Genomic DNA, 18,654 nt, shown 5'->3' with positions numbered 1-18,654 from the left:
ACACGTCACTGCGCATGCGTATCACAGCCGCGTCGAATTTCATTCCTTTCCTCTTTAGTTATGCAATATATGTTTTTTTTGTTTGTTTGTTTGTTTGTTTGTTTGTTTTGTTTTGTTTTTCAGACGTGTTGTTGACGGGGAAAATCGAAACTGACATAAAGGCTGCATAGAGTGTAAAATCTATATCTGGTTGAATTAGCTTCAGTGTTCTGTTATAAATAGGCTATGCCTATTACAATTATTTGTCATGGCACTAGAAAATTACTTGAAATTCAAATTTCACATGTCCGACTACCTGAAATGTATTTAGGGGTTTCAGTGTTCCTTATTGGAACCGACAGATGGCGCCACATGTTGCGTAAACAGAGCCCCTCCGACAGGGGGAGCCGTCACGGTAAGTTTACAAATGCAATGTTTCTGGATCTCTTTTTTATTGAACTTTAACAAAATAGACTTTCATAATGGTATTCGTAAGTGTAAAAGAAAAAAAAAAAACAGTAAAGCAAGTTTAATCTTGTTTAATCTTCAGATTAATCATGAAAAATGTCTACAAAGAAAATTACTTTCAAATATGTAAGGTTTTGTCTTCATACACATAAAGAATTTACAAAGAATTAACACTGAATTTTATTTATTTGTTTATTCATTCATTCATTCATTTATTCATTTATTTATTGTCATTTAACAACACTGCAAATATAACTAGAAATTTCTAGAAAATGTAGTCAGTGACTGAACATTTGTTTCCAACCAATAAGACTTATCTTCTCAGAAAATATTTTAATATTTTAAGATAAAAAATATAAAATTATAAATAAATTAAAAATACAAAAATAATAAATAAAAAAAATAGATCAAATAAAATGGCAACAATGATAAGCAGAGAAAATCAGACTTCAACAGAATAATCAAAATGTTCTCAAATTGTTTCAAGAATCTGTCACATTTTTAGTTTAAACTTTTCAGTGAGTTTACCTCAGTCAGAAAAAAATGTGAGAGAAAATGAGCCCCAAAACCTTTATTTTTAGATAAAAAATTTGGTAGTATAATCCATAGCTTTGTTGGAAGTGTCGGTATAGTAGCAAATATTGCTGTTTAAAGGGGGGGTATAATGCTATTTCATGCATTCTGACTTATTTACACTGTTAAAGAGTTGCATTCTCATGCTAAACATGGCCAAAGTTTCAAAACACAAGCTGGACGTATAAGGGAGTATTTCTGTGTCAAATCCACTACTTCCGGTTTTGTACAGGATTTGGAGAGTTTTTTTTTTTTTCGAGTATGTCCCGTATGACGTCAAAAGAGAGCGGAATTCCCTGTATAGGCACTTCTACCTGATAAGCGTGCACCAGAGGTGTAAAGTACTTGAGTAAATGTAATTAGTTACTGTACTTAAGTATCTTTTTGGCTACTTTGTAGTTGTACTGAGTATCAAAGATATTGGCAACTTTTACTCTCTACTTGACTATATTTTTGAGCAAGTAAATGTACTTTTTACTCCACTATATTTGTGATGAGTAATACAATTACAAATTACATTTTTCATGGCAGCTAACTTTTTTCTGCAGCAGTTTGTTTCTGGTATTAAGAAGTGATATCGCCATCTAAGGGCATTGAGGGTACTATATCCTGTGCATTTTGCCTTTACTCACCCAAAACTTGTCAACAAGGATACTTTACGTGAATGTGAGTGCATTAGCAGGTAGTTGCTGATCGCAGGTGTTTGATTTATTAGATGAGGAATTGACTGCAGCTGGTGATGAGGCTCAAACCAGCACATACAGTAGACTTTGACTATTTAATTTTACTTAACATTGTTTTATTTATCCGCTATATTGACAAGACCATTTTGAAGGATATTGGTTTACTTGGAAAAACCTTAAAGGAGCTTTGGTTTAGTTTGTGTTGACCTTGATTTATTGCAACATTAAGGTGTTCAGTTTTATTTTGATTTTAGAAAATAAACTTGATTTCTCATCTTACAAATCAATTGTTTCTTATTTTCACTGGCATGTCTCTCAGGACTAGTGTATCTCTGAGCCTATTCAGCATGAGTAAAATACTTAAGTACTGTTAAAATCAGATACTTTAAGACGTTTACTCAAGTCGTATTGGAATTGGTTACTTGTAACTTGTAGTGGAGTCATTTTCAATGTAAGGTATCAGTACTTTCACTCAAGTATGGTTTTCAGGTATTCTTTACACCTCTGGCGTGCACACACATCACCCAGAGCAAGCCCATCAACATGTTTCGTTAGGGATACGGAAGACGAGAGATTTGTCAGCAAGGGCTGTGTCTCAATTCAGGGGCTGCACCCTTTAAAGGCTGCATACACCATCAAGGCAGTCTCATTTTAGAAAAATAACTGTTAGATTGACAGTATTTTACACCTCACAATGAATATCAGTCAATTTTATTATGGTTACTTTTTTAAATAAGACATCCTTGATGAAGGATGCAGCCTTCAAATGCGACCTCCGGAGGACACCTCCAAAATGAGACGCAGCTCCTGTCACCGAAGGAGTGTGTTTTTGGTTGTGAGGGAAAGATTACCTTTTTCAGTTTCCTAAAGAACCCAGCGTCAAGGGAACAGTGGATAAAGTTTGTTTTTCCGGGGCAGCAACGGAGTTGTGCATGTATGTTTGTTTGTTCCCGGGAATTCGGTGATGAATGCTTTGTAAACAAGTCCCAGTTCGGCGCTGGATTTGCAGATTGTGATTCGCAGGTGGTGAGTAAAGCTGCACCAGATGTCTGTGTTTTGTTGGCAATCGCAAGTGCATATAATGTAAACCACACAAACGTTTTTGTTCCCTTTTTATTTATAATGATGTCGCAGCTAGCAGACGATCTTTATGCAGAAGCTGCGTGCGCTCGTGACTCTTTAGCTCCGCCCACAGCACTGATGGCAGGCACGCCTCCAGGAGCTCAGCTTTTTTCGGAAAGACTCGGTTTAGCTTATCTATCTTTTATAAATATGACAAAACTAAAGACTTTTCAGAGATATGAAGGATGCATTGCTACTCTATATGTACTCAAGATTAACATGAGATTGGCAGAAACTGTGTGTGATACCCCCCCTTTAAATCAAAAGACTGTGCAAAAACAGAGGGTTTAAATTTGGCATGAAATTGAGGTTGCGATAGTTTTCTTCACTACTGTGATGTACATACGCCTTCTTGAATAAGAAAAAATGTAGGGCAGGACTTGATTTCGTCCATGGGGAATTGACTGAATGGTTGTGGTTTGCTATTGGTCGATCTTATGTAAGTGATCTTAAAAGTGGAAGTTATTTTGAATAATTATTACAAGGGCACATGAATTGAAAAAAAAAAAAAAAAAAGATGTGCACGAATAAATCATTTATAATAAATACTGCAGTATTGTAGTGTAGCAGTTGTAGCGGTTGTTGTTGTGCAATAACAAACCACTAGGTGGCACGATTCAAGAATAATAATTAAGTACTTCAGGGTAAACATAAAGGATTTTGCACTAAGCATGTACTACAAGTTTGTTAAACCACACAAAATATGTCGTGGCATATCTTGCCCGGATTCACCAACGGTGGGTAATGAAGCGAGACATCACGCTGTGTTGCGTGCCTCAAAAAGTATTAGCTTCTGACAATATGACAAGCTGTTTTAGCTTTTTCATTTTTGGGTGAACTAAGCCTTTAAAGTCGGCGTCAACAGTTTAATGTTTTGTCAAATATTTGTTTTATTTTTAAGATTTTATTTTTTACAAACCCGATTCCAAAAAAGTTGGGACACTGTACAAATTGTGAATAAAAAAGGAATGCAATGATGTGGAAGTTTCAAATTTCAATATTTTATTCAGAATACAACATAGATGACATATCAAATGTTTAAACTGAGAAAATGTATCATTTTAAGGGAAAAATAAGTTGATTTTAAATTTCATGGCATCAACACATCTCAAAAAAGTTGGGACAAGGCCATGTTTACCACTGTGTGGCATCCCCTCTTCTTTTTATAACAGTCTGCAAACGTCTGGGGACTGAGGAGACAAGTTGCTCAAGTTTAGGAATAGGAATGTTGTCCCATTCTTGTCTAATACAGGCTTCTAGTTACTCAACTGTCTTAGGTCTTCTTTGTCGCATCTTCCTCTTTATGATGCGCCAAATGTTTTCTATGGGTGAAAGATCTGGACTGCAGGCTGGCCATTTCAGTACCCGGATCCTTCTTCTACACAGCCATGATGTTGTAATTGATGCAGTATGTGGTCTGGCATTGTCATGTTGGAAAATGCAAGGTCTTCCCTGAAAGAGACGACGTCTGGATGGGAGCATATGTTGTTCTAGAACTTGGATATACCTTTCAGCATTGATGGTGCCTTTCCAGATGTGTAAGCTGCCCATGCCACACGCACTCATGCAACCCCATACCATCAGAGATGCAGGCTTCTGAACTGAGTGCTGATACCAACTTGGGTTGTCCTTTTCCTCTTTAGTCCAGATGACATGGCGTCCCAGTTTTCCAAAAAGAACTTAAAATTTTGATTTGTCTGACCACAGAACAGTTTTCCACTTTGCCACAGTCCATTTTAAATGAGCCTTGGCCCAGAGAAAACACCTGCGCTTCTGGATCATGTTTAGATATGGCTTCTTTTTTGACCTATAGAGTTTTAGCCGGCAACGGCGAATGGCACGGTGGATTGTGTTCACCGACAATGTTTTCTGGAAGTATTCCTGAGCCCATGTTGTGATTTCCATTACAGTAGCATTCCTGTATGTGATGCAGTGCCATCTAAGGGCCCAAAGATCACGGGCATCCAGTATGGTTTTCCGGACTTGACCCTTACGCACAGAGATTGTTCCAGATTCTCTGAATCTCTGGATGATATTATGCACTGTAGATGATGATAACTTCCATCTCTTTGCAATTTTTCTCTGAGAATATCCTTTCTGATATTGCTCCACTATTTTTCGCCGCAGCATTGGGGGAATTGGTGATCCTCTGCCCATCTTGACTTCTGAGAGACACTGCCACTCTGAGAGGCTCTTTTTATACCAAATCATGTTGCCAATTGACCTAATAAGTTGCAAATTGGTCTTCCAGCTGTTCCTTATATGTACATTTAACATTTGTCCTGCCTCTTATTGCTACCTGTCCCAACTTTTTTGGAATGTGTAGCTCTCATTAAATCCAAAATGAGCCAATATTTGGCATGACATTTCAAAATGTCTCACTTTCAACATTTGATCTGTTATCTATATTCTATTGTGAATAAAGTATAAGTTTATGAGATTTATCAATTATTGCATTCCTTTTTTATTCACAATTTGTACAGTGTCCCAACTTTTTTGGAATCGGGTTTGTATTTTTAAGGTCAGAGACATCAGAGCTTTCCTGCTTATCAGTAAACAATGGATAAAGTCATTAATGGATGTCTTATTTTATTGCTTTTTATTTGTAGTCTTTTAATTACAAGCCATTGTTAATATAGTTTATCATTGTTACAATATAAAGTGTCAAACAATATACATTTTTTTATATTGTTTACATTGTGTCATGTAAATATATCCACTCAGCTTTCAGTGGGCAAATTGCTTTTAGTTATTGACACGTTAGAGTGATAAAGAAGCATGGATGCATAAATAAGGAACAGGTCGTGCTTGATACTTTAAAAGCGCATTAAGATGCGAAAGCAAACTCAAATGCCACCTCAGGTGTGCAATATTTTCGAATAATTCAATGGACTGGAGTCAATTATTCCACTTATACTATGGTTACCACACCTTAAGACATTGTTCAAGGCATTTGTCAGGTTTTTGTCCTTAAAACGTTCATGTTTAGGACTAATTTTATCAGTGCCTTGCTACTTACTACCACAGTAGTGAGAAATGTCATGTAGCTTTTAAGTTGCTATTTTCTTTTAAGAATGGGACTATTTTACTGATAAAATAATTGTAATTGTTACTAGTAAGAATTTAATTGTAGTGCACTCAAACTGAATTGTTACTATAGGAAAAATGCGATTAAAGTTTAAAGCGGTTTCTGAGAAACACTGTTGTTATTTGAAATCAACCAAAACAAACACACCCCTCCCTTCATTGCTCTGCCCCCAAAATGCACTAACAAGCAGTGCAAAATTGGATGTCTCTTTATCATAGCAGAAGCTAAACAAAATAAAGCTTTGCGAAAAATAAAACAAAGATGACAAACGAACAACACACAGTACAAGTATGCAAGCAAAGGTTAGTTGTTAGTCGCCAGCAGCACACACTCAAAACCAATCTTACTCCCACATGCAGCAGAAACAATGCAACCTCAGCATCCATTTTCAGGCCCTCCCGCTTGAGTCTCTCCAGCGCTGCAAAGCTTTTATAATATTAACATGGGTAAAGCTCTTACCTGATCATAACCCTTCTTTTTCCAGTGATATTCCTCTGACTTTTTCTCTTTTGTAATGTCTCTCAGCCATCTCTCTTTCTACAGTCTTTCTTCAAATCTCTCTCTTGCTCACTCTCTCTCCTCCCCCATTATGAGTGGACACACCCCCTGCTGCTGATTGGCTACAAGTCTGTTTTGGTGCTCGGTCCGATCCACTTTCAACAGTGTTTCTCAGAAATCGCTCACTGCACCTTCAAGACAAGTAATGCTGGGAACATTTTAGCTAAAACGGCTTGCCATAGAAGCTAAACAAGTTAAGATGCCACTTAGAGACTTCACATCACAAACACACAAAAAAGCTGAGTTGAGAAGTGTATAAATTACTGTTTTAAATAAATCCTATAGAATTTTGCAATCAAGTTTATGTCTGAGAGTGTCTTTATGTGGGTGCATGTGCATATATTCATCACAGAATCCTGAAAAAAACAGTTTCCTCAAAAATATGAAGCAGCACAACTGTTGTCAACATTTATAATAATAATAAATGTTTCTTGAGCAGCATATCAGCATATTACAATGATTTCTGAAGGATCATGACACTGTAGACTAGAGTAATGATGCTGAAAACTCAGTTTTGATCACAGGGATAAATTACAGTAGTCAATATTTGAAGTGGATCAAAACCTTTCATCAAATTATCCTAAAACCTTCTTCTTAGGACAACTTTGATGAACTTTTTTGATCCACTTCAAATGTTGACTACTATATATGTATTACTGTGAACACAAAGAGAAGCCCACTTAAGCTGACAAGTTGTAGTATATTGTACTGTACAGTATTGTATGTTTCAAACACAATGTTTCAAAGGTGAGTCAGTTTTGTGGTAATCAGTGTTTTTTCACACACACACACACACACACACACACACACACACACACACACATACATATATATATATATATATATTATTTATATGGAAAATTACTGGATTGCATTTATGCTGCCTTGAAAAAGTCAGTAAACAAAGGCTTTTAAAAATTAAATTAATAAAGTAATAAAAAGTATTAAATTAATTTCAGATCTACCTGTTTTGCTGAAATATGGTAACAAACTGATGAGTGAGATAATGATGTAAAAACTGCACCATTTCTTCAACTGTCAGTGTTGACCGCTTATGTGAACCGGCAGAGGGCGCCATGTCGTCGTGTAAACTCGTGCCTCTGACGTCTGCATCATGAATGTTGCCGTTTTTCTCAGTCTCTTTGGTACATTTCTCAGATCTCACCTGAAATTCTCAAAACTACTTGTTCAAACTTCACATCATCTAGTCATCTGTGCACATCATAAAAGCAATTTCTTTTGAACAAGTTGCAAATGCTTTGGCACATCCATGCAATTGATTATAGCTACAGTTGTCTGCTGATTCCTACGTTATCAATTGCTTATGTCATGTTGCTTAAAAATTAGCCTATACTGGTTCCCTGTTGAATAGTCTTACCCCTCAAAACATCTAGGCATTAGCTCATTGCATAAGTCATTAAATGCAAAATGGTTGAACTAGTTGTCATAATGCGTTAAGTATATTTTCTATACCCACATGAAAAAATACTATAGTAATTTATAGTAAATACTATAGTGTTTTTGAACCATACTATAGTATATTGTAGTATACTGTATATATTATAGTATTTACAACACTTTGTTAAAGAAATCTACAACATACTGTAGTATTAACTATAGTGAACTGATTAACTGTAATAAATAGTTCACTTTAGTAGACTATTGTAGTATAATATACCCTATAGTTGTAGAAAACTTAGTACAGTATTGGGTAAAGTAATTTGTTTATATTACTATAGTTGTTATATTACCACAGCAACTATAGAATTACCACAACGAATTAATTCAAGTACTTTACTATAGTATGGTTCAAAAACACTATAATATTTACTATTAGGCCAACAGGCTTTTGCAGGTAGACCATTGTGTGGTGCTGTTTGTACGAATTGTTTCGAGAAATGAACTGGTTTGCAAATGTTAAGGAGAAATGTACCAAAGCGACTAAGAAAAACTGTAACCATTTCAAAAACAGACTAGTTTCACACTGAGGTTCATTTTTGAGTCTTCTAAAAACGGGAGGGATCTATGAAGTGATGATAAGATGCGCCCTGCAGGTGGAGCTGCAGCTAATGTTTTGAGGAATTCAAGTGATACAAGGTAAAATCAGAATTTCCTTTTGGCGGGTTGGTGTGCAAAAGTGAAACTTGTTGTGCATTTATCTGATTCATGATATAAAAGAACACTGATGCTGTTACAGCTAATATTCAAGCATTTCGACCAGCTGGTTTAACCGGTGAATATTTTGCTTTTGTAATACTTCCAGATGTTGTATTGAAAAATTTTTGCTTTTCAGTAAACACAATATTTATAAATATGATATATCTGATATAACTTTTTTTTTTTAACCTGTGCACAGCAGAACAGCAGAATATATTGTTGATGTTTGGACAGTTCCTCCAAATTCAGCTTGAGTCCAGCCTTAGTTAAGTAAACAATTGTAATTTGGAAATAATTCTATAACATGGGGCAATCAAGCAATAAAACACGGGTGGATTAAAAAAGAACCTCACCTATAGGTGCAGTAATCACACAAAATGTTGCTATAATTTTTTTATAATCATAGATTTATGACACACATATAATTAATACATTTAATACAATTATAACAGTTGTAGTAAAAAAAAAAATCATATCATAAACAACTGCATAATGAGAAATAATTAGAATACTAATTATTTCATAGATAGGCAGATCAGTTTCAGAAATATTGTATTATTTACAGTTATGTTACATTGAATAGATAGATAGATAGATAGAAGCAGTAAAAACAATCTTTGAAACATTTACAACATTATGACATGAACAATAAGTGATAGACATCAAAACTTTTGACTGGGAAATATATTACCAGTACTAAATCTGTACTTTAACTGAACTGTACACATGTGAGCACTTTCTGTCAAGTAAGTCTTTACAAAAATACAATAAATTACTAGTGTATGTTTTCTAGAAGGGTATTAAGTATCTTTTTATAGCTCAGGACAATTTTGTTTTGTTTAAAAATCCATTTTGACTCAAAATTCACTGATAATACCTTAAAATACCTTTAATACCTTAAAGGGATAGTACACTCAAAAACACAAAGGAAACGTTTTTTTCCATACAATAAAAGTTAATAGGTTGATTTTGGGGTTATCTATCTGTAAAAAAAAAAAAAAAAAAGAAAAAAATTAGCCAATGTTGACATACAATAAAATTTAGACATTGTGAGACATTGTCTAAAACACATCTTTTTCCTCAGGAGAAACATCCGAAAAGCAGAAGGCTCGATTTAATCTCTAGGAGAAACAACTGAGATATTATAAATATTTAAGTAATATTTGAGTTGTTTTAGTCATTCTGAAATTCCAGAGCCGAAGTCTGTCCTCACAAGGATTTGGTAAATTACACAAACACTGATTTATTCGCTATTATAATGTTTTATGCAATATTCACATTAGTTCAGTTCACAACTTTGAATGGAAACAAAGCTATTGTGGCTTACTGGAGGTTAATCGAGTTCTTCCAGCATGGGACCACAGATCCAACACAGATATAGTTTTTTTTTTTTAGGAATTTCCCTCTCAAGTCCCGACAGGTTCCAAACACTCTATATCCGTCTGAATCGTCGCTCTATATCGTTGTTTATCTTCTCTGACACTTTCACATTCTGCTCAATTATACAACTCTGTCTTCTGGGTGTATGCTGTCTCCAAAAGCTAATAAAGTTTTCCCCTACGAAAAAGAAAAGCAGCGGATCCAGGCAACTGTTTCCCGAAGCCAGACAGTGTGTGATGACCGCGGCCTTTCTCAGGCTTTGAATATAATGGCAGGACTCTCCGTAACCTTTGTTACTAATATCCATCTCCGCCTCCAAAAACAGAGTTCGGACGACGTGATACGGCATAAAGCACGCGAGGAAAATCAGCAGAACTATGATCACGAGAGAACAGGACTTCTTGTGATTCAACTGAGATCTTTGATTCTGCCTGGTCTTCTTGAGCTTTAGCAGATACAAGGCCGCAAAAATGTAACAGACCGAGATGACCGTGAAGGGCATAACAAAGCCTAAAAACAAGACGCATCGATTCAACATGATAATGGTCTTCAAATGGGACTGGTTCAGTTCCAGGCATTTGATTCGTCCAGACTCAATCGAAGTTCCAGCTCCCAGAAGCGGGATGGACGTCAGGGACACAATCAGCCAGATGACGATGCTTATCGTCCAGGCTCTCCGAGAATTTTGCCAGCGCACGTATGTGAACGGCTTCACGATGGCAACAAAGCGTACCATGCTCAGAACCATGAGGAAGTAGACGCTGCCGTACATGTTGATGTAGAAGACGTAGGACATGATCCGACAGGTGACGTCTCCGAAGGCCCAGTCGGATTCCATGAGATAGTAAGCAGCTCGGAAGGGCAACGAGCACACCATCATCAGATCAGATAGAAGAAGATTGAGCATGAGGATATTGACTGGGGAAAAATATGCTTTTCTTCTCAATGAAGAGGAAATGAAGAAAAACAGGGACATGAGGTTTCCAATAAGCCCAAGGGAAAAGATGAACAGATAGGCAACTGGGTAGACGGTGCGCTTGAATTCACTGATGGAGCAGTTCGTGTTATTCCCTTCATTCAGATGCCCCATGGTTGGGTTGGGAATTCTGTGAACAAGACATACAGTAAATCAAAGAGATAACATTTATGATTGATACGAATTTCAATCATTTTCAAATTAGACAGCCTAATGGTTGTTTGTTCAAGTTCAATCACTATGTTCCAAGGGTGGATTTTGATTAAAACAGATTTTCAACTTTATTTTGCAATCTTTTTACAATGCCTTTATCATATACAGTTTTTCCTCAATTGCTTTGGCTAAATTTTCAAATGAAAATGATTTGTCTCAAAACAGTAAGTTCAAGGGATAGTTCGCCCAAAAATGATGAGGAAAAAATGTCATCATTTACTCACCCTCATGTTGTTCCAAACCTGTTTGAGTTTCTTTCTTCTGTTGAACACAAAAGAAGAGATTTTAAAGAAAATCGTATTCAAGCAGATGACAGAAGCCATTGACTTCCATAGAAGAAGAAAAAACTATGGAAGTCAGTGGCTTCCGGCAAATGTCTGGTTACCAACATTCTTCAAAATATCTTCTTTGTTCAGCAAAAGAAAGAAACTCATACAGGTTTGGAACAACATGAGGGTGAGTAAATGATGACAATTTTCATTTTGAGGTGAACTATCCCTTTAAAACTCACCTTTGATCATCAAAATGACATATTTAAACATTTTTTCCCGCGAAAATGACTCTTTCATGCCTTAAAATAGCTTGAATGGAACTTACGCGTTTGGTAATGCGTTTCATGTTTCACTCTCTACATCGTCCGACACATAACGGTAATTCATATGATTAGCCTTTGGCTTGACCACGCTATCAAACAGCTAATAATGTGTTGCTAATGTTACAACGTGTTGTAATGCCATCTTAGAGTCGGACAGCTGCCTTCTAAATATCAACATCCTTAGAAACGCTTTTGAACATCACAGAACAGGGGTGTTCAAACCTGCTCCTGAAGGGCCACTGTCCTTCAGAGTTTAGCTCCAATCCTAATTAAACACACCTGAACCAGCTAATCAAGGTCTTCAGACTCACTGGCTGTGTTCGAAATCACCACCTATACCCTTAAATAGGGCACTATTTGAGGGGATAGCCATCTGGTGTCCGAAATCATGGATGTTATTGAGTTCACTCATTCAATCCCATAATGCACCGTACAACTAGTGGTTAAACGGATCGTTGTTGATCCGTGATCCGTATGGACCAAGCACCACGGTTCGGCACGCATGTTATTCGCGGATCAATTGCAAGTTTAACCGCAATAGAGTGAAAAGTTATCATGTGCACGTGTTTTGTCTTGCTAGTTTAAACATTAAATATAAAACTATTCCAGCGCTAGAAGAGGCAAAAGAGGATTTAATTCGGCATCGCACGCCACGCTGTTATCGGTGCGCACAGACGCACATACATACAAGTCTCGCGCGCACACACACACAGAGAGAGAGAGAGAGAGAGAGAGAGAGAGAGAGAGAGAGAGAAGATGCATAGCTCTGATTTACTCACACTGTGAAACTACAGTATGAAATAAAGATTTCCCATTATTATTATTATTATTATTATTATTATTTCTCTTTCGCGTCTTAAATGCACTTGGATGGACACATACACGCATTATGTCAGTCAAAATACCTCTCTCGGCAAGTATTCTCGTAAACACATTCGGTTATGTCTTAAGTGAACAAGGTGAGAATTCGGATGTGTATCTATCAGATGTGTGCGTGCATGGAGTCTTACTCTTAAAGTGACAGCAACCTATAAATACCTGCTGTTGTCTGTCATGTAAATCAAACAGCAAAACACAGCTTTAACAAAGATTAATCTATATTAAATTTGTACAGTGAACAGTGTCATTTTACATTAAATTACTACATTTCTGTACACGAAAATTAATACTACAGTTAGAACTTATACTTTATTTGTAACTTTATGATGTATTTATCTATGCTTGTAATTGGTGTACAGTATTTGTTCTTTTTACAGTCTGTTCACTTGCCTTTAGTAATGTATTAGTTAGGCTAGTAGTTTCTGCTGTGGTATCGGAGTAGTTAAAGTGGGCTAAGTAATAAATGGAAAGTTACCCCCCACCCCCTAATTTTTTTTTTTTTTGTGCTGATCCGAAAAATGATCCGATCCGTGACTTAATAACCGTGATATGATCCGAACCGTGAGTTTTGTGATCCGTTGAACCACTACGTACAACCGATGAAAGCTCAACAGGTGTGTTGGACTTGTGGTGCTGCACAGACAGATCAGTGTATGACATCAAAGTAGACAGCACTGTAAAAAGTCATGCGCTCTATCTACTCAATAAAATTGTGGCAACAGATTACAAGCAATATTTTTAATTAAATTCAACATATAAGAATTGAGTTAGAATTAATCAAATTAATTCCTTAAAAGCCAACCATTCAAAATGTGTAAAATTAGCAAACACCATTACAAAAACCACAAACTGACATAAAAAGCAAAGAGCCAAACTGCCCAACTAAATGAAACACTGATCACCACAATGGTGATCAAACATTTTCAATAAAATCAACATCAACATCTAAACCTCTGTTAATTCATGTGTTTCTCTTTCCTTGGATTAATTCTAACTCAATTCTACTTGTTGAATTAATAATAGAAGTAATTGAATGAAGTAATAATATTGCTTGTAATCTGTTTTATGGATATATGTATATTACTTTTTACAGTGAACACTGTATACTTTCGAATCACTCTCGAATCTCAGCGATTCGTCTATGCAGCGCCACTTCAAGTCCAACACACCTAACAGCTATAGAATACCCATAATGCACTGTGAGGGTCATGCCGAATGAATTCCCACGTCTCGCCAGAAGATGAAGCCCGCACCTGAATCATCCATCCATCCATTTTCCAAACCGCTGGTCCAATGTGGCTACAGCATAGTATCATATATTTTATTTGATTATTAAATTGTTTAATTAAGGTTTATACATGCTAGTTTCCATAACAGAGATCAAGATAAATCTTTTCATTACTACTGGAGTTGCCAGTTTCAAGGGATTATTAAACAGCAAGCACAAAATATATAAGTGTGACAGCCCTTCCGGCGCAGTCAGTGTCCGGATTTGCTCAAGCATTTTCATTCACTCCCTCAAATGAACTACATTAGTGCATTAATGTAGAGAATAGTGAATGAGAGTATAGGAAATTATTTCAAACAGAGCCACTAGAAACTTCCAAGCAAGTGTTTTGGAACAGGTTGGAGCTAAAGTGTGCTGGACGTTGACCCTTCAGGATCAGGATTGGACACCCCATCATAGAAAGTCAGTGGAGAAAAGCCCCGCAATTTGACGGAATTGGTTACAGGTTTGTGACAGTAGGAAATTGTGTTTGTGGGGCTGTCTTTGTTACACTGCCATTTTAAGGAGAAAATCCTTTTTCTTAAAGCAACACCACATAGGCATATAAACAACATTAAAACTTGATTTTCACCGCAGAGGGACTTTACACCCCCCCCCCAAAAAAGCTTGTCTAAAGCACTTGACATTCTGCATCTGTGTTCTTTAATATAATTGTCATTTTAATTAAAGGATTAGTTCACTTCAGAATTAAAATTTCCTGATAATTTACTTACCCCCATGTCATCCAAGATGTTTATGTCTTTCTTTCTTCAGTCGAAAAGAAATTAAGGTTTTGAGGAAAACATTGCGGGATTCTTCTCCATATAGTAGACTTCACCGGGTACAACGGGTTGAAGGTCCAAATTGCAGTTTCAATGCAGCTTCAAAGGGGCTCTACATGATCCCAGCCGAGGAATAAGGGTCTTATCTAGCGGTGGTTTTCAAAAAAAAATAAATAAATTAAATTCTTTTTAACCACAAATGCTTGTCGTGCACTAGCTCTGTGATGCGTCATGCATTATATAATCACATTGGAAAGGTCACGTGACGTACACGGAAGTACCGCGGTAAGGCGAAAAACTCATTTTCTCCTCCAACTTCAAAATTGTCCGACATTGTTGTTTTACCTTTTTCTTGTAAAGGCTGTTTGACTGAGTCTTTGCACATTCGCTTTGTAAACACTTGTCACGCGTGACCTTTCCAACGTGATTTCATAATGTGTGGCGCATCGCAGAGCTAGTGCAAGACGAGCATTTGTGGTTAAAAAGTATATAAATTTACATTTTTTTTAGAAAGTGACAGATTGTTTTGCTAGATAGGACCCTTATTTCCCAGCTGAGATCACGTAGAGCCCTTTGAAGCTGCATTTAAACTGCAATTTGGACCTTCAACCCGTTGGTAGCTGTTGAAGTCCACTAAATGGAGAAAAATCCTGGAATGTTTTCCTCAAAAACCATAATTTCTTTTTGACTGAAGAAAGAAAGACATAAACATCTTGGATGACATGGGGGTGAGTAAATTATCAGGAAATTTTAATTCTGAAGTAAACTAAACGTTTAAGCACTTGACATTTGGTGTCTGTGTTCTTTGATTTAATTTTCATTTTAATTAATTACATTTTTTCAGTTAAGCAGTTGTGGCCTAATGGTCTTTGGTCTTTGGAGTCGGACTTGTAACTCAAAGGTCGCAGGTTCGAGTCTCAGTACCAGCAGGAAATGTAGGTGGTGGGAGTGAATGAACAACAGCATTCTTTTCCACTCTCATTACCCATACCTGAGGTGCCCTTGAGCAAGGCACCAAACCCCCAATCACTCCCTGAGTGGCGAAAAATAGCTTGCTTTGGGTGTGTGTTCACGGTGTGTGTCACTGCTGTGTGTGTGCACTTGGATGAGTGAAATACAGAGCACAAATTCAGAGTACAGGACACCATACTTGCCTACACGTCACACCACTTTAGTTTGCACATTGTCAGTAAATCACCCGCAGAACTTTTAGTCATTTCCCATCGGCGCTTTTATGGGTTTGTGGTCTAATTTGCCCTGTTGAGATAATACTGGCCTTTAGTTTCGTGTTCACACCAGATTTGAATTTCTTAATTGTTTAAGCAAATTGCACATTTTTTGGCAAGTAAGTACAATTGTCTACAATTTGCACAATAACTAAAAGCACATGGCTTGTTGATTCTCTTCTAAACATTCTTTCATTGTGTGAGCCTCCTACATGCAAAATGATCCATTCAGTTATCAATTTCAGTCAAACATAAATGTGTCTATGATATGGAACGTATGTGATGTCTGCTAAACTGGCAAATGACCTGCCATAGAGTGAAATGGAATCACAGTCCAATCAGCCAATCAAGTTTGGAATTATATACAGTAGAGCTTTCCTGGATGTCATTTTGTGGCAGTTCTCTGTTCACTATATATGACATGTAAAAATGAACATGCAAATGTGAATTTTATGTTTACATGTTGCACATTGCTAGAAAAATAAATATACTGTATACATACAAATGAGCATATTGTTTTTCTGTGTGCTACAGTATTGACTTTTCCCAGTAAACTTTTACCTACTATTGAAGTCTGTATCTAAAAGCTCAGCGTGATACACAACAGTGTTCAGCTAGACAAAACTGACATTCTTGTATAGCAGTCAGTGTCACTGTCAACAAAAACAGCAGTGAAAATTGACATTTTTATATAACAAATATTTCCAGGGTTGACTGGTGAAAAAACATCTATATATTTTGACCAATATGGCTCACACAATGACAAAACAAATTTTTATTTTGGTAGCATTGGACATTTAACTGATACAATGAAGTGTGCATTAAATATTTATGATTAGTTACTTCATTTTTCTGACATGCATTGTGAGTTGTGATGTCCTATGAAACAATGACAATAAATTGTGAAAATTGCACTTACAGTTTAGAGATTGTTAAGACTGTTTTAAAAAAACAAAAAACAAACAAACAAAAAAAAAAAAAACGAGCAACTGCGAGAACTAACTTTGAAAGCAGAGGGGTTTTTTTTTTTTAGATCTTTTTCTAATGTCTTCTGTGTATAGAATTTGTTTACCCTTGTCCCAGACCTGACACTGTGAAAATTCATAATACAGTATGAATTTCATATGTAAATGATTATCTAAACAAAGGTTGAAATAAACATATGTGAAGATGATTTACATTATTTTTTCAAAAACTGTCCCTCAGTTGTGACATCATTTCCATCACAAACAATTTAGCTCTTAATAAAGGTTTTACCAAAGATGTGTGAAGAAAAGAAAGAAAAATCAAGGTAAATGTCACTTGAGATCAAAATATTTTATATTGTGCATAGTTTCCAATGAAGCTATGAAATGTTGAAGAAACATTTTTCCCTCAGAAATTGCTCGTACATTTTACAAAGAATCTGCAAGTAACACACTGAATTTAAACATGAAATGTTAGTATTTTTCTTGTAAAATGTACTCCAATTATCTTTGTTTTATTTACAGCTTTGTCGAATTATGAAAAAAAAAAAATAAATAAATAAAATATTGCTTAAATGTGTGTATTTAGGATACATAAAATGATAGTTATGAGATTTACCATAAGAAAAACAAAGGGGTTGGCCATTTTTTTATTCCAAAATGTTAATTGTCATTTCCGTGAGTCATTTCCACCACAGATTACTGTTGAATGCAGAACATCATTTGCAATGTAGTGGAAATGCTCATCATTTGTGTCCACTGTTGGACATATCTAAATAAATAAATAATCATTTTCTTATTTGTATTTCTGTATAACTGTGTTTGATTTCTAAACAGACAAAACCATCCTCTATTCATTAGTTGGATAAATGTTCATTTTATAACAGAATCTGGTATTTATTATCTAAGGTCAAATAGATTAGAAAAATGTACATCTGATATCTGCAGTAAAATGTACTTAGTGCCCGAGGCAAATTAAGCACTGAGTTTGAGTAAGAATAGCATATTTCAGTGCAGCAACCCAAAGAACTCAACCATGACTGATCACAAACTGTATGAATTTGTACTGACATGCAAAGAAAAACGAGGAAGATGGGCAAATTTATGCAAACAAAGGAATGTTAGGATCTTTTTTTCAGTTACAGCTGTTGATGTTGTTAAAAACAGCCTGTTTAATTCAAAGTCTTGATAACTTAAATGTGACCTTAAAAAAAAACCAAACACAGCATTTGAACATATACATACTGTATATTATTGAGCAAAGACCCATAAGGAACACATTTTTTAGATAATTTGTCTGGTTTGCCATGTCTGCCTAGGGGAAGAGATAAATCCTCTAGCACCGTCTACAAAGAGATATTTTTAACAGCAATATCATTATAATAAATTATAATAATACATATGGTAAAATAACAGTATATGCTTCACTATCAATAGTCCATTGAAACATCTAATGCACGTACCTGTGAAGAAGTTCCAAAAATTCCAATTACCACAAATATAAGCTAAATCCTATACAGCAGGAAGACTGGAGAGATGAAGCCGTAAAAAGGCATGACTCTACACGACTGCTGCTCCAGAGAAATGACTCGATTTCACAGACTACAGACACACCCAGTCAGTCCTGATCTTTTGCTTGAAGTATCAGAAGTGTTATGTGCATATAAGCATATCCAGTATACAGATAGATAGATAGATAGATAGATAGATTCTTCAATCTTCTTAGTTTTTGGTTATCACACT

General features: G+C 35.9%; 1 protein-coding gene across 2 annotated transcripts; it reads right to left on the bottom strand.

Annotated features, from left to right (window-relative positions):
• Window positions 1-9,023: 9,023 nt before the first annotated feature.
• Window positions 9,024-18,538, bottom strand: cysltr2b (cysteinyl leukotriene receptor 2b). Of its 2 annotated transcripts, XM_051863923.1 has the most exons (3): window positions 18,375-18,537; window positions 11,422-11,458; window positions 9,024-11,114 (listed from the first exon to the last, which is right to left on the bottom strand). In XM_051863923.1, exon 3 carries the CDS (start codon window positions 11,096-11,098, stop codon window positions 10,061-10,063), a length of 1,038 nt encoding a protein of 345 aa, XP_051719883.1. In that variant the 5' UTR covers window positions 11,099-11,114; window positions 11,422-11,458; window positions 18,375-18,537; the 3' UTR covers window positions 9,024-10,060. The 2 variants fall into 2 exon arrangements, with proteins under 2 accessions (XP_051719883.1, XP_051719881.1); XM_051863921.1 differs by lacking the exon at window positions 11,422-11,458 and having other exon boundaries at window positions 18,375-18,538.
• Between the last annotated feature and the right edge of the window lie 116 nt (window positions 18,539-18,654).

Source organism: Ctenopharyngodon idella, chromosome 15 (genome assembly GCF_019924925.1).
Source record: "Ctenopharyngodon idella isolate HZGC_01 chromosome 15, HZGC01, whole genome shotgun sequence".
Taxonomy (NCBI): Eukaryota; Metazoa; Chordata; class Actinopteri; order Cypriniformes; family Xenocyprididae; genus Ctenopharyngodon; species Ctenopharyngodon idella.
The sequence above is the reverse complement of the archived record's forward strand: the minus strand, read 5'-3'. Positions and strand labels throughout refer to the sequence as shown.